The following is a 22,084-nucleotide window of genomic DNA, read 5'->3' on the forward strand; positions in this document are numbered from 1 at the left end:
ATATGTGTATATATATGTATGTATGTGTATATATATTTGTATGTGTGTAATGTATGTGTATGAATATATGTGTATGAATGTATGTGTATATAGGTGTATGTGTATGTGAAAATGTATATATGTACGTGTATATATAGTATATAATTTGTTTATATTTTAAAAAAAAAAATTTAAAACATTTGCGACGGAATGCGACGGAAAAAATTCCGTCGCAAATTGCGACGGAATTATCCGTCACTTTCCGTCGCAAAACGCAGATTTCTATTTATACGGTTGCCACAGCGCTATAGCGACGGAAATAAGTCCGTCGCATTCCGTCGCAAATTCTTAATTGCGACGGATTTCCTTTGTATTTGCGACGGATTTTTCCGTCGCTATATAACTGTTTTTTTGTAGTGAATCTAAAACCCGTATTTCCAATCTTCGTACTTTTCTCTCCTATCCACTGAGTTTCCTAAATGCAAGCAATGTTTAATCTCCTTCTATCATCATGTCTACAAATTCCATCAACTTTCGTGTAAGCGATCCAATATTCTAAATACATATCCTAACTTTTCGTTCTACCAAAATTTTTTAATTTTCTTCCTATAAAACTGTTTATTCTTTAATCTATCTAGACTTTTAGTAACATTGATATTATGAACTAACTTATTTACTCATTCTCGTCCACGATATGGGAATCCTTACCTATTTAATACTATATCCAGACGTCGATTGAACACAACAAAAAAAAATTGGAGAAATCTAAAAACAATTAAATAATAATACGTGCATCCACGGAATGTAGACAATGTTAGATAGCACTATAGGTTTGTTTATGGTATGAAGTAGGGCGTGGACATAACACACAAAGGTTACACGATAGTAACACCCACAGGCAGGGCAAACAAGATGTCACCTTAATTTGCTTTTTTTTTTTCTTATTTTAATTTGTTTGTTTACCTTTTTGGAATTAAATATATTAACAAAAATCGTGTAGACAAAAACAAAACAAGGTGGAACCCCAAAATACAGGACGAAAGTGGATTGCATTACAAATTTAAATATTTAGTTCAAAATAAAATAAACAAAATAAAAGTGAGTTGCATGGCAATTTACCACTGCAATGCAAAAGGAAAAAAAAACATGTCTGCCATTTTAATTCATTTCATATTATCAATTATAACCATATGTTCGCACACTTTTAGGCGTATGAAACATTTTCATTGATGAAAATAATGTTATAAACAAACATTTACATATATTAAAAAAAAAAGAAATAAAAACGATGAAGAGCATGCATATAACTATATATTCCAATAACATTAGACTGAAGAAGTGATCGAAGTTGAATGGTAAATGAATTATCTTCGGTAAAAAAATATTTAAAACCTATATTGCATTACTGTCGAATATATCGTTATTGTAAATACTTTATAACATCTAAACTTGAATAAAATATCGTTTTTCATAATTTTTTGGGGGGTAAATGAGAGATTTTGATGATAATAATAATAATAATAATAATAATAATAATAATAATAATAATAATAATAATAATAATAATAATAATAATAATAATAATAATAATAATAATAATAATAATAATAATAATAATAATAATAATAATAATAATAATAATAATGAATTGAAATTTCCACATCAATACAAGAACAAATATGAAATATGTGATAGGAAGTGCGTCTCACTAGCGAAAAGAGCACTATCTTATTTTTTTTTTGTCCCTTAAAATATTCTAAGTTAAATATTTAGTATTTGTTTTCTTTTAAATTAGATTATATATATATATATATATATATATATATTGATAATGTTGCATGCAATGCAATATGAACGCACTTTACCTTATGGAGACCCAAAACACAAAAGAAAAAAGTTCTAAAGTTACATTAGCAAAAGGGACGAAATGATGACAAATTACAATGATTAAAAGGAAAATGGTTTCATACTCACATTTTAGCACACTATGAACTATATACTCTTATATGCGCGCGTGTATGCGTATATATTTGTGTGACACAGCCGTGAACCTCATATGCTCCAACTCATGAATCATTTTATTTGTTATGAGAGAGTTTCTAATAATATATATGAAACTATATAATGATTTTTCAATGCCATATTATTTAGTTACGAAATTATTTGGGTACTATTTTATCATCAATACACATTGTGGCCAAATATGATGATTTTACAACATTTTTTTCATTGTTTTGAGTTGTTGTTTTTGGTAGTGTACGTACCTCGATTTCTTTGCTATGGAAAATACTTTAAAACTTGTAATTTGTATGATCAATATTTAACATAAATTCGATTACAAACATAGAAATTACATGTGGGCAATTTTTTAAAACATAAGAAAACATTAATGTGGGGGGGGGGGGGGGAAAATAAAAGGCAAAATTATTATAATAATAACATAAAGAAGAAGAAGAAGTAGAAGACGTTTAAGGCTAACCATAATTATTCACATCCGCAAGAAACGGAGACCATTGATGAAATTGAAAACCGACCCGTTAGGGGCAAGAACGTCATTTGACAATCCCCGCACGGAATTTAGATTTTTCCAACTTGTATTATTATTATTATTATTATTATTATTATTATTATTATTATTATTATTATTATTATTATTATTATTATTATTATTGCTGTTGTCGTCATTGCCTTTAAAGCAAGCAATTCCTTTCACTTAGTTCCATTTTGAGGCACATACATATATATAATCGATAGGTAGTAAATGAATTTTATTTATTGTCATAGCGTTATTCTGATTACGGATGTTTGAGAATCAATCAATCTAGAGTTTTACTTGTTATTGTAGTCAAAATGGTGAGGATATTTTATTTAGGACATATAGAATTAAATGAGAAATGTTATTTTATATAATCGAATTTAATTAAATAGGCTGGATTGATTTTATTTAGATTTAATTAAATAAATATAGTTAAAACATAATTAATAGAAATATTTATATAAAACAGAAAATTTTTATAACATAAATATTTTTAATAAATACCAATTGAAATTCAAATGGAAATAGAAAATTGAAATGAATTCTAGTAGATATTTTTTAAAAATCTTAAAATAAATATTCGAAATATAACGACGTTGAAACTTTAATTAACATAAGTATGCTATATAATTAAATTCTATTTTTCAATTATGAAAATAATAAGCAATCTATCTGTTTGTATACAACTATAAACTTTCTCGTAGATAAATATTTTTGTCATAAGAACATTGTTTTACTAATACATCTCTTAAATTAACGTTTCCTTTTTCAATTAAAAAATAACATAGATTCTAAAATTAATGAAAATATATCAATTAGAGTAGTTTTTTTGGCAAATTTAATTGTAGACGCAATAATGTTATAAAATTTAAAATTGGAAAAGAAAGAGAAGGAAACGAGCTCCACGAGGAGGTGCATTTCAGTGAATTAGGATTTGATTAAATGACGAAACTACCCCCATAAGTCATCCAAAAACACCACCTGGCAACTATGATGTTTCACGCTTTGGCACTCATAACCCATGAGGCCATCTTTAATTATTTCAATCTTTTCCTAAATATGGAGAATGATAAATATTGTTTCATCTTGTTATAATCATTTGTTTCCAATCAAAATTATTATAGAAATCAGAAATAATTATATATCAGTTACATTAACAAAATAAACATGACACGAACATATTTAAAATGAAGATAATTATAACCGGTGTCATTTGTTAACGTAAAACATGAGTTTTTACTGTATTTCTCAAATTTTAAAATAGATATTAAAAATGAGAAATATTACAAGATGATGTAGGAGAGGTAAAGTTTTTAACCCAAAGGGTATATTCAAAATCAAACATTGAATAACGAAACACGATACATGTGTATGTGGAATGCCAAAAATTTCATGGATTCAATTGGGACATGGACGATGATGATGATGATGACCATGATCATGATGATGATGAGTGCCAACAGTGACCAAACCGGGTAATGAGATTAAGTAAAGAGAGCAATAAAAATGAACCATAAATTGAATGTGTGATGATGGTTCGAACCAATCCTAACCATCATTGCGAATCTTTGGGGACGGCCTCTATATAGCCCCTTCATCATTTTCACTCGATAACCCGTCTTGTCAATTTACTTATTTACCCTCTTCGATTTAAATTTTTCCATTTTTTGGTATTTCCATTGATGACTCAGAAAGATATGGTCTTATGTCTGATTAAATTCCTTAGGTAATAGAAGTAATACCTCCAAAATTTCCGTATTTAAAAACATTGATATACTAAAATATTCGAGTTTGAATAGGAATATTTAAATTTAGAAAAACAATTGTTTTATGCGTTATAATAATATTTTTCTCGAAAAAATTCGGATTTTAACTTAATTTTAATATCTGAATCCACTTAATCACCTCAAGAACATCCGAATAATGTCTGTCCATCTATTTCGAAGAAAAGGTAAAAATGGATAAATGATAATTAAAAATGGTTGGAAGAAAGATCTGTTTTAGAATGGACAAAATGAAAGAGATGAGGGTAATTTGACTTAAAAGAGGACACTAATGACTGATTCCATCCGAATTTGACATCACTTATTCAGAGGAAGCTTCGAATAATTCTGATTATAGTTTTTTATCGGCAAAATAATATATATACTAAATTAATTTTTATTTTTTTAATTATAAATTTACCATTAAATTTAAAGTTTTGTTATTTCACTCTCTCAATTTTAATTTTGATTCCAATCTCTCGTCTTAACAGATTCACTCTCTTTCTCTTTGCATGTGTTTTTGATTCCTTAAAATTTATCACAGATTGGAGTTCGAGTATTCGTGAGTACCGAATGTTTGATGTAATATAAAATCAAATCTTTTTAGTATAAAATTGGAATACTAAATCTTTTATCCGTTCATATTTGGATTCCAATATTAATAATCTAAATTTTTGGATATTGGATCCATGCCATCCCAAATTTGAATCGAAATCATTTCTGTCATTGAATATTAAAGTGACCCTTTGAGAGAAATTTCAAAGCAACAAGAAACCCCCCCTCTAATTTCACCCCTCTCTCTCAATCATCATTCACATGACGCAATACACCCAAATCTCTCCCTCTCTCTCTCTCTCTCTCAGAACAACATATTCAAAAAAAAAAAAAAAAAAAAAAAAATTCTAAAGCTTACCACAATGCATGATTGTTGTGTCAGGAGAGAGGGGCATGTCCCCCACACCCCTCACCCTCTCCCTCTCTCTCTCTCTCTCTCTCTCTCTCATTTGGGAGCTCTATATAACCGGACAGTTCTTCAAATTGTTCTCTTTGTCCCTCCACCTTCCACACAGTGCTCTCCTCTGTTTCCTTGCAAAGAAAAAAAAACCCCACTTCCCAAAAGGTGAATCTCTCCCTCCCTGTCTCTCTCTCTCTCTCTCTCTCTCTCTCTCTCTCTCTCTCTCTCTGAGAACGGCCATTAATGGTCTTCATCTCTTTTTCTCAGCTGAAACACGCATAGATTTCAAGAAGCTTGGAATTCAGCATTGCAATATAAGGCATGGGGCGACATTCTTGTTGTTACAAGCAGAAGCTAAGGAAGGGCCTCTGGTCTCCCGAAGAGGACGAGAAGCTCCTCAATCACGTCACCAAACACGGCCATGGATGCTGGAGCTCTGTTCCTAAACTCGCCGGTATTTTCCTTTCCTTTCTTTTCTTTTCCTTTCCCGGAAAAAAAAAAGACAATGACATAACCGTCACTCAACACAACAGGGTTGCAGAGATGCGGTAAAAGCTGCAGACTTCGGTGGATTAACTACCTGAGACCTGATTTGAAGAGAGGGGAATCTTGAGTCTGAGAATCCACCTGAGTTTTTTTTTCTCTTTCAATGGCGTTTTTGAGTATTCTGCAAATGGGTTCTTTCTCTTTTGCTCTGTTTCGCTTTGTATGTACACAAAAGCTGTTTCATCAGATCTTTGCGGCGAAGAGAAGACATGAGTTTGTAGAAATGTTTCTCTCACGTTTAAGCAATGTGAATACATTCCATATTATTTTTCATATAAAAAAATTTATTCATTTTCGTGTTTTTTTTGTTTTCCTGCCATCTAATGATTAACGAAATTCACCTTTATCCTTTTCTTTCAGACAGAGGCAACCGAAAGAAACTATTTTTATTTAGTTTTTTTTCTTTGAATCGTAAGAGTTTTGGGACTCTTTCCTTTTCCCCTGTTTCTCCCTTCTCTTCATTCCTTTGTATTTATACGATTTAGGGAGCACAATGTTACGAGTTCTATATATATATATATAAGATTTTATTACAACTTCTTGCTTCTACGTTCTCTGGTTTTCGTTTCTTCCCTAATTTGTGTTTCAAATCCCATTATTACTCTCCTCTGACAAAAGCAAAGGTTAAAGGTTAGGGATAAACATCATATTGCATCATAATTACTTTGTTTTCTTTTCTTTATCCATCTTCATATTAATTGTGCGTAGCTTTTTTCCACCATCATTTATGAAAGTTTTTCTCGTGAGCGTTTTGGGGTCGAAAACGAAATAAATGTTTTGCATGGAGCCGGTGGGTTATGATTTCAATCCGACGTGTGAAATATAGTAATGAGAATGATGGTGCTGCGTCAAAACCCATGTGTGGTGCAATGATTTTACATGGGCTATCATCATAACATGGAAGCTATAATCATGGCCTCTCTCTCGTTTTTTTTTTTGTCTTTTTTTTTAATTTCAGGTTCTGCATTTGTTGGTGAACAATATACAAATGGAGAGGCTGAACTCGGAGCTCTACCTGCAGAACTGTTACATAATGAAAGAGAACGAGAGGCTGAGGAAGAAAGCTCAGCTTCTGAACGAAGAGAATCAGCAGCTCCTCTTCGAGCTCAAACAGAAACTGTCCAAATCCAAGAACCCTAACGGATCAAACAAAGGAAACAACAACAACAATGAGATGATGGGTCATGATCTCAACCTCTGCTCATCGAGCTCAAACCCTAAACCCTGAATGCAAGACACAGAGTAAAAATTGTTGGTCACTTTGCTTAGAGAAGAGACAAATCTCATGACCCCACTTAGAAGAACTCGACCTTTTGTTTATCTCTTTTTTTTTTGCTAGTTTCTTTTTTTTTTTAATGGGGGGTTTGTAAGAAGAACACTGGTAGTGATTATGGTGGTAGCAGCAAGCAGCAGCAGTAGATGGTGTCAAATTGTTTTCTGTGTTATTACAATAGGACAGTTTGTTTGTAGTGTCTGCTCTCTCTCTCTCTCCTAAGTGTCTTTCACTTTTGTTTCTGTTTCTATGTTAATTAGATCTTATCTTTTTTTTCCATGTGGGTGTGTGGGGTTTTAGGATACTTGGGGGTTATCTGGGTCTACAATGTACCTTCTGGTCTAATGGCTGCAACAATATATATATTGCTATTATATTAATATAATATATATATATATATATAGAGTACTAGTATATTTGAATTTGTCCATGTGTAATGTCTTTTATTAGAAGGAAAGATTAAAAAAAAGACCAGTAAAATTTTTGAGTCTAAAAATTCCTCCATATATGAACAATGCCATTCCAAATGCATGAGCTTATAACAGAGGAAAGAAAATATAACAAAAAAAAGAGGTATTTGTTTTTTTTTGGGGGGGGGGGAATGAGATATAGAGGCATTCCATAAAACAGTTGAAAGAAAAATATACACTTTGACACAGTGCAATTACCAAGACTTACAAAATGGAATATGGTGAATTGGCCAAAGTAATTAACTTATCGAATGTATAATCTATCACGTGTATACAAAATTTTTAATGATTATTTCCTTCAATATATAATCAGTAATCTGAACCTTTTGTCAGGATTCATGCAACGTTATACGTATAATTTTATTCTTCTGATTCCATATACTATATTTTTTTTGGTAAAGCATATATTATAATTCGGTAGAACAAACTAAAAAGATCTTGCTCCTTTCCAAATATAAATAATACCAAAATCACATTGGAGTAGCATTAATTATTCAAATGAAAACTCTTTTATATTAATGAATTTTTTTTGTCACGGTAATTATCATGAATTAAGTTTCGCAGCGTTTGGGAATAGCAATTCCGCGGACTTTAATGCAAAATGAATTTGAAATATATAGAAATAAACAAATTTTACTAATTTGTATACTATTGCTATTGCATACAAACACATGGAAAATTGATTTAAAAATATGGATAATTTGCTTAAATTATTGTTCCTTACTATTGCATGTCCGAAAATAAATAACCGGTTTAATTTTCAAATGAATAACATTATTTCAACTGTTTTATAAAATATATTTGGAATACACTTTATTTAGTTAAAAAAACAGAAGGATTTTAAAATATATAAAATTAAATTGGAAATGAAAGAAAAGACAGAGAGGGCCTTACATTGGGATTCTATGTGGGAGAGGATTTTATCGAACAGATGACGTCATCCGACGACAATGCTAAGTCAATGAGGTTTCATGTGTGTTTGAAAAAGTTGTTCTTCATAAACATCAGTTCTTCAGATTTGACATCCACGTCGTCTTACTATTTCTTTGTGTATTTCTTGTAAATAAAAAAATGTTTTATTGAAAATTATTTAGAAAATACGGCCAAAAATATCTAAACTTTTTTAATTTCGAAGATAAATATATTAATTTTTCTTTTTCTGAAAAATATACAAATCTTGCAATTTTGTCAAAAATCTAAATATACAAATTACATATACATATATACATCCATACGCATATATACACATAGAATATATATTTATATATGTGTGTATATATGTGTATGTGTATGTACGTATATGTTGCGTTTATGTAAATATAAAGTATATATTTGTATGTATATATTATAATTTTTAATTTTTAATTCTGTAATTTTATTTATAATTAAATTTTAAATTTTATTTTTTAAAATGTATTTGTAATTAATTTTCTAATTTTTTTATTTTTATATATTATTTTTTATCGTCCGTAATATATTTATGTCATGTGATGATATTTTCGTCATATTTTTAACACCATTAGAGTTTATGTTGGGTTTTGATAAAATTTAGGGAGAATCACCGTAAAATATCTATACTTTTCTCTGATCTTAATTTAATACATGTATTTTTTTAATTACTGAATAATACATGTACAATTGGTTTTTCTCCAAATAAATCCTATACTTTTAAATTATTCGCCAAAAAGTACCTACCGTCAAATAATCGCCACGTAGATAAACGGAAATCCTATGTGGCGCCAAATTCCTAATATCACTCCTAATCATCGCGTCATGTCATCACCACGTCAGAAATTAAATAAAAAATAAATAATTAATATATTAATTAATAATAATAATTAATTAATAAAATAAAAAATCATAAAATAAATAATAAATATATATATATATATACACATACATATATATATATATATACATACGTATAGAAATATATACATATATATACATACATATAAACACACACATATATATACCATATATAAATATATATATACATACACATAAATATACATATATATAAATAATAAAAATATACATATACATATATATACATACATATATAAATATACACATCCACACATATATACATATATATACATACATATAAATACACACACACACATATATATATATATATATTAATACATATATATACATACACATATATACATATACATATACATACACATGTATATACATATATACATATATATATTATATATATTATTTATTTTATGTTTTTTATTTAATTAATTAAATATTATTAATTAATTAATTTATTAATTATTTTTTATTTAATTTCTGATGTGGCGATGACATGACGAGATGATTAGGAGAGATGTTGAGAATTTTGCCGTCACATAGGATTTCCGTTTGTCTATGTGGCGGGATATATATTATATATATTATTTATTTTATGTTTTTTATTTAATTAATTAAATATTATTAATTAATTAATTTATTAATTATTTTTTATTTAATTTCTGATGTGGCGATGACATGACGAGATGATTAGGAGAGATGTTGAGAATTTTGCCGTCACATAGGATTTCCGTTTGTCTATGTGGCGGGTATTTGACGGTTTTTTACGATATTTCCAATGTTAAATATATACGGTGACCAAAAAATCTCACACTCATTTTATCATTGCCAAATTTTCAATTTCAACCAAAACTAACGAAACGGATTTTCAATTAAAGTTACCATTACACTACTAAGATAATAAGATTAATTTAAATATAGAAAGTTGTGCACAAATATATCGTTGTAAGATAAAAAATACATTGCGCAATATTGTGAAATCTTCTATAGGTAACCAAAATCATAGTTGAAGAAAGAATCCCAAAAATAAAAGAAGGGATAGAACATAAAGAAAAAATTTTACCGTGAATTGTTTGTTATATATAACAAAATCCTAATATGTGTAAATGGTAATTCATGTGCATTATCGTATTTTATAATAAGAATTTATATTTGACGAACATTTAACAAACGAAAAACAGATTTTAACTCATTTACTTATTTTTTTTATTGTAGAAATCAATGTGAAAATAATTTAAACGGAAAAGAAAATGTCGCATCAAACTCAAGTATTATTAAGAAAATAATACTGAGACCTAAAGACCTCGAACATAATTGGCCTAAGTAAATAATCATAAACGCTTAGAAACTCTTCCGTCGTAAAGTCAACTTTCAAAGATTTTAAGAACAAAAATGTCTGTTTTATGATGACTCCAAATCTCTTTGGAAGTTCACGCAAGGCATCCATTTTTATATGTGCGATATCATTTAATTAATGGATTCTTGTTGAACTATTAAAAAAATGCTTATTTGCAAAGTTCAAAAAGGACATTTGCAATATATATCTTTTTTTTTTTATTAATTCTAACATTTCCCTTAAATAGGTTAAATGCACATTTATCCGAAGAGTCCAAAAATCACTGCCATTTCTATGTAAAAAAAATATATTTCAATTTCAATTCATTCTACAAAATTTTAACAAAAAAGAAAATCATTCTACAATCGATAATTACGCAAAATTCAACTCTCTCGAAAAAACGAAAACCTCTGCAATTTTTAAAATTATATAATTTTTATATATATTTTTATAATAAATTTAAAATAAAATATTTTTTAGATAGATGATAACTTTATTAAAATTAATAGTTGGTATTTTTTATATTAAATTTTAAGATAGTTGAAGGTTTTTTTTTTTTTTTTTTTGGAATTGTCCCATTCTCTAATAATGATTAGTCGAAATAGAAGAAGTTTCAGTTATTACAGGAAGATGCATGTGAGAATTTGGATACAAAGACGATGGAGAAAAACTACTGCAACCCATAATCAAGCAAGACTGTCGTAGAACAAGTAGGAAATGGATTCGACTGAAACATGATCGAGAAATAGATAGCTGTTGCCAATTTGAACAAAAATCATAAAATAAAACACGCGTTCCAGAGTTTGATAGTTAAGTGTAAACTCAGGAAATATTATCAGTCTTGCAATTTCGCAATCTCTAATGAACCTAAAACCTTTCGAATTACATAAGTTTCAAGAGGCAAATTAGGTAAAGTTCGTTTCTAGGAACAATACCCGTGCCAACAACGACAATCGCTCGTTCTGTCGTTGTAAAATTCGGGGTTCGTTAAGGGGAATAGAAGCATCATGAAGGCCACCAGCCCGGCCAGGAACACTGCAGTCACGAGTCCTGAAAACAGTGATATAAACGTTTTAAATGAACGTGAAATCTGACCAATATATGTGATGAGTAGAGAACTATGAACACTGCATAGTAGTGATATATATATATATATATGTATTTTACTTTGAGATAGGTTTGTTTACCATTTCCCCTCGCAAAAAACACAGGCAACCCCATATAATTGCAGAATATATGAGCGACCAGAGGAGACACGAAATGTCCTGAGGCATCAAAGGGGAAATAAGAAGAGAGAAACGCATGTAAAGTGATCGTACGGTCGAAAAAACGAGGCATACAAACCATATGATTGCAGAATTTGTTGTTTACCTGTTCTAATGAAGAGAAACGAGGCATAGGAACCGAAAACAGCAGTGTAGCCAAGTTGGAGACCTGATCATGGCAAACCCTCAACTGATAACAATCCATAAAATTTCATGTGTTTTCTAAAAAGTTTACAAGTACTTAAGAACGATGACCCAGAAAAGCTAAATGGTGTTATCCAAAGCAAAGGAGTAAAATTCGGGCATACCAACAATTGCTGAAGCCTTGAGAACGTTGCGGTTATGCTTGATGTATAACTCCATAAAATGGTTCAAATGGGCTTCCAGAACAGAGAGAACGAATCGAGCATAGTTTTCAACTTTTCATATGGGTCTGTTTAGATGCCGAAACTATAAAGTAAAAAAGACATCTTTCGCTGAAGGTAAAAACTTACCCAAGCTAAACAGAATTGGGCAGAGAAAGATAGCAATGTGTACCCTTAAACCAGCACACAGAAGCAAAGGTATCATGCAAGATCGGAAAACCAGCTCCTCAGTTACTGGTCCCTGTTCATTCATTACAAGAAACATCAGCTCCGACAGACCATGATTTTGATTGATTTGACTGTTTCTTAGACGAAATAATGTCGAATGATTTGATTGATTCGGGCAGTTGTGCTATTATCATACCCAATATGTATATTCAGAACAAAAACCTCTGTTTTCAAATGACTCCAAATGAATATCCAAAGGGAAGAAAACAGTCAATTACCACGACAAAATTGCGCCAAACAGAAACGTTCGAAGCAAATGAGAACAGCTGAGAAGGAATCGTTTGAATGAAACTTCTGATACGGTACAAGGAGCTACATCCACCGTGATTTTCCCTCCATGATTTCAAGAGTAATAACAACTTCAGGACAAAAGATCCGGCATACATGAGCGATGTCAATGAAAGGGGGTACACAATAGCTTGCCACTGTTCCATACATAAAACTGCATTCTTTCAGATGGCATATTAAACAACAAGCCTTTTGCACAATCTACAGGCCATAAGGAGTATATCTAGCTGATTGCTGTTTTTTCTGACAGAAACCCTAGTCGGAATCAAGCTGAACAGCTGATAATACCAACAATGTGTTAAGGTAAGCACATCTGAGACAAAGAACTTACAAGGTGATCTGCCCGTATGCCGTAGATTCCAAGTAGACGAGAGGCTTCCCAGTTTCTTGTCTGATAATTCTCCAGCAAGAACATACATTTCGGTTATTTTGATATGTGGGTGTTAAACAGGATAACATAATCCAATTCATGGATTGTAAAACTTAGTTATATATCAAAGACAATGTTCAGATATTCTTGAATCACATGAATAAAAGAATCAACCAAAACCAAGAAGGAAATGAGAGAGCAATTCTATGAACCAAGTGACAGATCTGCAAAGAGCATAGAAACTTTGATTCTGCAGAATCCACACAATTCACATACAGCTTCTCCACCCTTCTTATCATCAATCGATACTTTACCGATTTCACCAGGAATTTACCCTTTTCTCCATCGATTCAACTGGAAGCTTCCAGTTCATGTTCGATTCGAACCGTATTCATGGCGAATGAATCTGAAGCTAACTAATTCTAGTATTACCCAGTTCGATCACGCATCGACGCAAAACAACACGAAGTGGAAAGGCTTTGGTCGGAAAAGTTTACCGACAGAATAACCGCCGTGGCGGCGAGAGATGCGGAACTAGAAACGGCGGCGCAAACGAAACGTCGTATCATGAAGCTCGTGAACGAAGACGGCGGCCGTAAGCGCAGGATCACGGTGGGGGCGTAGAGGATCAAGACGTAGAGCACCGACATGGCGACGCAGGCGGCCACCGCCACTGGAATAGAAACGTTCTCACTACCTGTCCCGCACTCTCCGGCCATTCTCTGACGGAGTTGGTTGAATCTCCGGCAAGCTCGCCACCGGTCACGCGTCGGAATCGCCGGCAAGCTTGTTTGCCGAAGCGAGCAGATTGGACTACGGTCAAGGAAGTCTTGACCAATAAGACACGCCACGTCATCAGAATAAATGTATTGGGTCGTAAGCTTTCAAAATGGGCCTAGAAGAGGAAAAGAACCTTGGCAATACATGGTATATATAGTTTTGAAGTTTTTTTTTTGGTTGAAAAAATAATTTTTTGTTGAAATTTTGAAGTTTTTTTTGGTATAAGTTTATTTTTATTTCAAAATTTCATTGTAATTGTATACAAACTTTGGGATTTCCTTGGCAAATGGTATTAACCAAAACTTGATTCCAATTTTGAAATGAGGACGACTTCTATTCTACGGTCACATAATACCCTCTTTCAAAAAAAAAATTCCAACTTTTCTATTATACCCTGTAAAGACTAAAATGTCCTTTTATATTTATTTTTTTAATAAAAAATTCCTCCTAAAATCTAGGGTTTAGTTTTCTCTCTCCTCTGTTTCCGGTTTCTCTCTCCCGTCCCTCTCTCTCGTCGAGCTTGAGCTCTCTCTCTCCTATATTTTCTCTCTCCTCCGAATCTTTCGATTTTTTCTCCAAATTTCTTAGAAATCAAAGCAAAATCAATTCAAAATCAGTGAGAAAATTAGAAAAAGGTAAGCAATTGTGAAAATCTTATTATTTTCCATGCACATTGATGGTTGCTGATGTGTATTTAATGAAAAATGATGCTTCTTCCATTTTTTTCTTCTAATTTATTGATGTTTTAGAATTTTTTTTCTTTTATAGTATAGTATAGTCATAGATCTGGGTTGGATCTGGGTTTGAGATGTTATTTTTAGACTATCACAATGCACAAAAGTCGAGTCACAATAGAGAGGAGTTGGTGACATGGCCACAAGGTCACATGGTCACATAGTGACATTGTCACATTAGTCTGGGGTCATTAGAGTAACGGTTCTCATAGGTTTCCAAGGATGACATGATATTATTTTTACATGGTCACATGGTACTATATTTGATGGATATGGTGCTCTGGCCACGATCGGTTTGCGAAATTGATTAGAAATCCATTAGATGGGTTTATGTGGTCCAATGGGTCCATATGTTTATGAATAAGGTTAATGGACTTATTTTCTCTTAATGGTTAAGTGACAGCTCATTAGACCCATTTAGTTTAATGAAACCTAATCCTTTTTATAATTATGTTTAGAAAACATATTTTAAGGTTAACACTATAAAAAAAACTGTTATTTGCGATACCCATTGCGACAAACATTTTTGTCGCTGCATTATTTCCAACAGACAACGACAGAATAGCGCAATCGAAATACTGTCGCAATCGGACGCAAAAACGGTCGCACATTTACGACAGGTAGCGACACATTATTCTGTCGGAGATTTTTGCGATAGCCTAACGACAGAAAGCTACGGAAAGTTTACGACATACCGTCTGTCGGTAATTACCGACACACTTTGTGACAGAAATATCGGTCGTAATACGTGTACGACACATTGGCGACAGAAATCGTGCGTCGCGACATCTTGGCGACAGATTTGCGACAGGTTCGGTGCGTCGCGACATTTTGGCGACAGATTTGCGACAGATTCGGTGCATCGCAAAGTTAGGTATGTTGGTCTTCCTGGGATCTCTAGAGCGAATCCTATTCCTAAGAGATCGATTCTAGGGTTTGCGCAGCGGATATAAAACAAAAATTTAATAAACCCTAGAACCATGCTTCTAATGAATCGTAGAAACGTTAGAACGCTTACCTCAATCGATCCGGGGCTTGTATCAATCGAAGAACACGTCTGATCACGAAAGGCAGGAAGAATACCTCGCCCTCTACACGTATCCACACCTCGGGATGGATTCCAACGGTTGGAACTTGTCTGCTAGGACTCGAATCTCTATTCGATTTGTGCTTCGAGAAAAAACGGACTTTGGTCACACTCTCAACCTTTTTGGATCTCACCAAAAACTGCTAAAAGTGTTCTAAAGTCGGCTCACCTTATTAGGGTTTTTAATCTCCCTTTTATAAAGTGATTTAACCCTAATCCGGTTTAATTTCGGAAAAACTGAGCCCGGAACGGATGGTCTAGAAAAGCACGTGGACCGTCCGTTCCAGCACGTAGAACGGACGGTCTGCTCACGTGGACCGTCCGTTCCAGACTTTCTGGAACGGACAGTCCGTTCTGGACCGTCGGGTCTGGCACGGCGGACCGTCCGTTCTGGACTTCTGGTCCGTCCGTTCCAGACTCTTCCGTCTTGGTTTTTCCGTCGTTTTCTCGTGCGTTTTGTCCTTCCCTGCGTGTGTGACCCTGTAGGCTCATTCGACATAGCAGTATAACCCGAAATCTCTATTTCGGATATACAAGTCATAGGCGGTCTCTAGCAAGACCCTATGACTACCTATCTCGAATAGAGTTTGTTCGTGATCTTTACGAACGCCAGAGATGATTCCGGTTGATGATCCTTTTGTATCATGATATCATATGTCGAACATAAGGCATGGACAAGCCACCTTATATGATTCGACTGCTTTCTCGTTCACTGAGTTCGACTGTCTGAAATAGACGACGTTCGTCTATAGTGCGGCCACACATTTCTATAGTCTCGCTCACACGAGGGGCCCAGCGATATCTCTCTCTTTTACGAGAGGTACAAATCCCGTCTTGACTATCTACAATCCAGCACATGATTCGTTTCGTACCTGATACACGCCTTTATAGTCCTCCTGTTACGCAGGACGTTTGACGTATTCAAAGCACGCAACTCCTCATGTTGGATTCCGTAGATATCTCAGGTCTTAGGATCCAATCATGGAACCGCGATATGAGATTCAAGTCATGACGCTAGTCCATGTGACAATCTCATGCGGGTCAATCCAGTATTCCGTTCTTCAACGAATACCTATGACAGTGATCGTATCCAATACCTATGATCATCGCTATGATCATCAATCACACATCATACTAGTCTTATTATGTCATCATTCCCATAATGACACAAGACTAGGGAGTTTAGTATCATTCATAATGATACATGGATTTCATAACAGATCTAGTATGCAAGAACATGTAATGAATCAAATACTCTCATAAAACCATAGAAAGTATCAATACATCGAATGTATCTAAAGAAAGCTCATAAACAGTACATCATAGAGCACTAAACCAACAAGGTAGACACGTAATTCGTGTGTCACCTAACTTCTGTCGCAATTCTGTCGCAAATCTGTCGCAAACACATAACGACAGAACTATCTGTCGCTAATTCGTCGCAACGTTTTCCCTATAAAACCACCGCGCGGTTGCATTGGGTAAGGTGAAAAAAATATTTTAAAAAAAATGTGTTTCTCATCCAAAATGTAGATGTATAATAGATTTGATTCTTCTAATAATAATCAAATCTCCAGTGAGTTTGTTGAAGGGTTACAACATTTTATGGCATTTGCAACAAGTCCAACGTCGTATGTTGAGAGTTCGAAGTTACCATGTCCGTGTTCAAAATGTGAGAATAAAAGATGGCGAAGTCAGTATGAAATCTGTAAGCACCTGGATAGAAGAGGTTTTATGCCAAGCACGTATGATACATCGTCATCATCACATGTTTCACAAATGCAAGAACAATTTGTGCAAAACACGGCGCAACCTTCAATTTTTCAAGAAGAAGAAAGGAATCTATATGCAGAGATGGTGAATGATGCATTTTCCAACATTGCTCCTTCTCCGTATATGGAGGAAGAGTCAAATGTTGAAGCGAAAAGATTTTATGATATGCTTCACACGGCGAACACTCCGATATATGAAGGTTGCGTACAAGGGCTGTCAAGATTATCATTATCTTCGCAATTGATGAGTATGAAGACTGACTACAATCTTTCGGAGAGATGCATAGATGGATTCAGTCAGATGTTTAAACAGTATCTTCCAGAAGATAACACTGCAACAAAATCATATTATGAGACGAAAAGTCTAATGCGTACGTTGGGTCTACTTACCGAAAGATTGATGTTTGTGAAGACAACTGAATGATTTTTTGAAAAGAAGACGCATAATTGATGGAATGTCGTTTCTGCGGGAAAGATAGATATCGACCACGTCGGATTGCTTCAAAGAAAGGCAAGTTAATTCATTTGAAGAGAATTAATGTTTTATATGCCTACAACAGATCGTTTGAAAAGGTTATATCAATCTGAAAAGATAGCATCACATATGCGGTGGCATGGCGAGCATTCGACGCTTGATGGAGAAATGCATCATCCATCCGATGGTTTGGTTTGGAAACACTTTCAACAGGTATTTTCTGATTTTGCAAGTGAGGCTAGAAACGTATATTTAGCATTATGTACGGATGGATTTAATCCATTTGGGATGTCTGGTCCGAATTATTCTCTATGGCCGGTGATTTTAACACCGTACAATTTACCCCCGGATATGTGTATGAATAGAGAGTTTTTATTTCTCTCAATATTAGTTCCGAGACCTAAACATCCTAGAAGGAGTTTGGATGTTTTCCTTCAACCGTTGATAGAAGAGTTGAAAGACCTTTGGAATATTGTGGTAGAGGCATATGACGTGTCAATAAAGCAAAAAGTTTTGCTTCGTGCCATACTGATGTGGACAATTAGTGATTTTTCAGCATACTTGATGTTGTCTGGTTGGACAACGCATGGTTGTCTAGCTTGTCCGTATTGTATGGATGAGACCGATGCATTTTGGTTGCCGAACGGGAGAAAAACGAGTTGGTTCGATTGTCATCGTCGTTTCTTACCAAGGAATCATGCATTACGCCGAAACAAGAAGAATTTTCGTAAGAATCGGGTGGTAAGTGATTCTAGTCCGTTTGAACTTATGGGAGATGAAATATTATTCGAACGGATTGAAGATTGTGTGAGATCACATGGGTTAGGGGTTACTGCAGAAGTCGGTGGAAATGGTCATTTGCCGATTGAAGGATATGGTGAATGTCATAATTCGCACAAAAAAGTATATTTTGGGAATTGCCATATTGGAGACATCATAAGTTGCGACACAATCTTGATGTCATGCATATTGAGAAAAACTTTTTCGATAACATCATAAACACGGTGTTGAATGTACCCCAAAAGTCGAAGGACAATCTAAACTCAATGAATGATATAAAATCAATTTGTTTGAGGAAAGAGTTGGAGCTGACATAAGATGGAAGGCACAGGTTCCAGTTTTTCGTGTATTTGGAGAAGCGCAGAAGAATTTTTTCAGGTGGTTGAAGGATGATGTGAAATTTTCCGATGGTTACTCTTCAAATCTGGCGCGATGTGTTGATATTGCGGGGAATAAGTTAATAGGTATGAAAAGATATGATTGTCATGTCTTTATGCAACGATTGTTTCCAATAGCATTTGCAGAGCTACTTCCACAACATATACACGAGAGTCTATCAGGTATGATATGTTTTTTTAAGGTTAATTTTTTAAAAATATGTGAATATATATAAAGTTGATACGTTTGTGTTTTTTGTAGGGATCAACTCATTTTTTCGGATTATTTGCAGTCGTACGCTTAAACTTGAAGATATCATCATGCTGAAACATAATATAGTTCTGGTAATTTGCAATCTCGAAAAAATATTCCACCGTCATTTTTTGACGTGATGGAATATTTACAATCCATCTATCACGAGAAGTAGAACTTGGTGAACCGGTTCAATTTCGGTACGTTATAAATGTGTATATTGTTTAATTAATATATGATTTATATATGCATACTTATTTATATAACTGATGATTGTTTAATTATTTTGTTTAGATGGATGTATCCATTTGAAAGATTTATGTACCATTTGAAGAAAAAGGCAAAACAGAAAGCCTTTGTTGAAGGATCAATCGCTGAACAGTATATCAATGAGGAAATATCATTATTTACCTCATATTATTTTGAAGATAATGTTATGGCAAAAAGCAGAGGGACAAGAACATCATTTCATTGCGATGATGGTCCTAGTTATCTGACGAATGCAGATTTCCCCCATATATTTTACAGAAAAGGAAGATGTGGTGGTAAGGTTAGCGATGACTATTTATCTGAAAAAGACTACCATGTGGTACATTGAATTGTGAAGAAGTTCTACCTTTTGAAAGGTTTGTTTATACGTTAAAAAGTTATTTCTGCCGTAAACCATTTTTGAATTAATTTGTTTACAATTAAGCAATTTACATGCTTCGCAGGATTTTTGATGAATAAGTATACAACACGTGTGGTGACATAAGTGATGAGGAGTTGACCAAAATTAAAGAAAAAGGGTTTGCTACATGGTTAAAAGAATATGTAAGATTTTTGCATAAATTTTAAAAACTACTATTTTTAAAAATAGTATGATCGATCAAGTATTGATATTTAAGCAACCTAACTTTTCCGTTGTAGATTCGAACATCACCAGAAGAGCATCCATTGTGGTTGCATGAGCTAGTTCAAGGGTCTATTTGTCGTGTTACATATTGGCCTATATTTGTTTTTTACCAGAGGATTCGTTTTCCACACACATGAACACGAACAACATCGTTCAACACATAATTTTGGTGTTTGTGTGAAAGGGTCAGAATACTATGCATCTGATAATGAACCCGATTTTTACGGTCTACTGCAGGAGATTTTTGAACTCCAATATGCAGGTTATTTTGGTCTGAAAGTGATGATGTTCAGTGTGATTGGTTTGATCCTCCACGAATCGAGGGATCAGAGTCAACAAAACATGTGTTTTTGACATATGTTACACACGTCGATATGGAAAGTATGATCATTTTATATTGGCTTCTCAAACAGATCAATTGTGTTATATCCCTTATCCGAAGAAAATTACAAGAAGGTCAGACATTGATTGACGAGCTGTCGTGAAGATCAACCTCAGGGAAACTATTATTCAAGCAGAAAATGCTGAACAAGTCCCACTTCAAGATGTCGATCAAGGCGTTCTTCAAATTGAAGACACGATTGAGGTTGGAAGGTTAATAGCCGAAGAAGGAATACTTGAAGAACTTGAAGACAACAATGACGAAGAGCAGGACAATACCGATGATTCGGAGGAAAAAACAACAGGAAGTTCTGAATATGGTTCATTTGATTAATAATAATTTTTTTAAATCTTAAAAAATCATTTGTATTTTAAAAATTTTATAAGGAATGAGAATGTTTTATAAATATAGGTAGAACGTGTGTTAATTTTCCCTACTTTATGTTTTTTTTTTTAAATTTGTTGCCTTGCGACAGATTACTTCTGTCGCCATGTTGTCGTGAAATACATAGCGACAGAATACAACTGTCGCAAATCCGTCGTGATGTTCGTCTCTTGCCAAGTGTCACGACTACAACATTTTAAAACATAGCGATAGAATATAGCTGTCGCAAGTCCGTCGTGATGCAAATCGTCTCTTGCCACGTGTCACGACCATAAACCATGCAGTATTTTAAAACGTAGCGACAGAGTATGTCTGTCACAATAGCCTAAATGCTATCGCTAAATCCGTGTGTATCCCGCGCGTTTTTTGGTACCGACAGATTGCGACAGGATTAATCCGTCGCAACCTTGTTAAAAACATCGCGGTTCGTCTTCTTCCCCTTGCTCTGACACTTAGCGAAATCCGTTCGTCTGCCTCTCTTCGCCGTTTTTCGGTGAAATCCGCCTCTCTCTCGCCGTCAGACACAGCCGGCCACCGAATCTAGGTAATTTCGCATTCTCTCTTCTTTTCCGGTCTTTTCCACCTCTCTCTCGTACAATTGGTGAAATCCACCGCTCTCACCGCCGCTGACCCGCCGCTCCGATACCGCCATCGACGTTACCCCCCGCCGCTCTCACCGCTGCCGCCACTACCGCCCCTCGCTTAGTCCGTCTACGGTAATGATAGGGATCCCAGATTATGTCCGACATTAGTTGCTCGATTTCAGACATTTTTGGATTGGATTTCGCCATTTTTGGATTAGATTAACAGTTTTTAAATGTCAAATTACATGGATTGGGGTTTGGTTTAACAGAATTTTGTATCGTGTTTGGTTTAGGATTTAGAGTTTGGTTTAAGGTTTATGGTTTAGGGTTTCATTTAGGGTTTAGGGTTTTATTTCGGGTTTAGGGTTTAGTTTAGGGTTTGG

General features: G+C 33.7%; 2 protein-coding genes across 4 annotated transcripts; one reads left to right on the forward strand and one right to left on the reverse strand.

The window, feature by feature from the left end:
* The first annotated feature begins 5,250 nt into the window (after positions 1-5,250).
* On the forward strand, positions 5,251-7,308 carry LOC109116419 (protein LITTLE ZIPPER 4). 2 transcript variants are annotated; one of them, XM_019201789.1, is made up of 2 exons: positions 5,251-5,398; positions 6,738-7,308. In XM_019201789.1, the coding sequence occupies exon 2, from the start codon at positions 6,768-6,770 to the stop codon at positions 7,005-7,007; it is 240 nt and encodes a 79-aa protein (XP_019057334.1). In that variant the 5' UTR covers positions 5,251-5,398; positions 6,738-6,767; the 3' UTR covers positions 7,008-7,308. The 2 variants fall into 2 exon arrangements, with proteins under 2 accessions (XP_019057334.1, XP_019057335.1); XM_019201790.1 differs by lacking the exon at positions 5,251-5,398 and adding an exon at positions 5,872-6,409.
* Positions 7,309-11,404: 4,096 nt separating this feature from the next.
* On the reverse strand, positions 11,405-14,071 carry LOC104807091 (CAAX prenyl protease 2). 2 transcript variants are annotated; one of them, XM_010532205.2, is made up of 8 exons: positions 13,696-14,071; positions 13,160-13,219; positions 12,759-12,965; positions 12,442-12,553; positions 12,256-12,327; positions 12,054-12,116; positions 11,870-11,947; positions 11,405-11,732 (listed from the first exon to the last, which is right to left on the reverse strand). In XM_010532205.2, exons 1-8 carry the CDS (start codon positions 13,915-13,917, stop codon positions 11,605-11,607), a joined length of 942 nt encoding a protein of 313 aa, XP_010530507.1. In that variant the 5' UTR covers positions 13,918-14,071; the 3' UTR covers positions 11,405-11,604. The 2 variants fall into 2 exon arrangements, with proteins under 2 accessions (XP_010530507.1, XP_010530508.1); XM_010532206.1 differs by lacking the exon at positions 13,696-14,071 and having other exon boundaries at positions 12,759-12,982; positions 13,160-13,689.
* Between the last annotated feature and the right edge of the window lie 8,013 nt (positions 14,072-22,084).

Source organism: Tarenaya hassleriana, unplaced genomic scaffold (genome assembly GCF_000463585.1).
Source record: "Tarenaya hassleriana unplaced genomic scaffold, ASM46358v1 Cleome124, whole genome shotgun sequence".
NCBI lineage: Eukaryota > Viridiplantae > Streptophyta > Magnoliopsida > Brassicales > Cleomaceae > Tarenaya > Tarenaya hassleriana.

Excerpts from the sequence above, each read along its gene's own strand:
- LOC109116419 (XM_019201789.1), top strand. The coding sequence starts at position 6,768 with ATGGAGAGGCTGAACTCGGAGCTCTACCTGCAGAACTGTTACATAATG.
- LOC104807091 (XM_010532205.2), bottom strand. The coding sequence starts at position 13,917 with ATGGCCGGAGAGTGCGGGACAGGTAGTGAGAACGTTTCTATTCCAGTG. Across the intron at positions 12,554-12,758 it reads TTTGGCGCAATTTTGTCGTG|GGACCAGTAACTGAGGAGCT; the intron begins GTAATTGACTGT and ends ATGAATGAACAG. Across the intron at positions 11,733-11,869 it reads GTTTTTTGCGAGGGGAAATG|GACTCGTGACTGCAGTGTTC; the intron begins GTAAACAAACCT and ends CACTGTTTTCAG.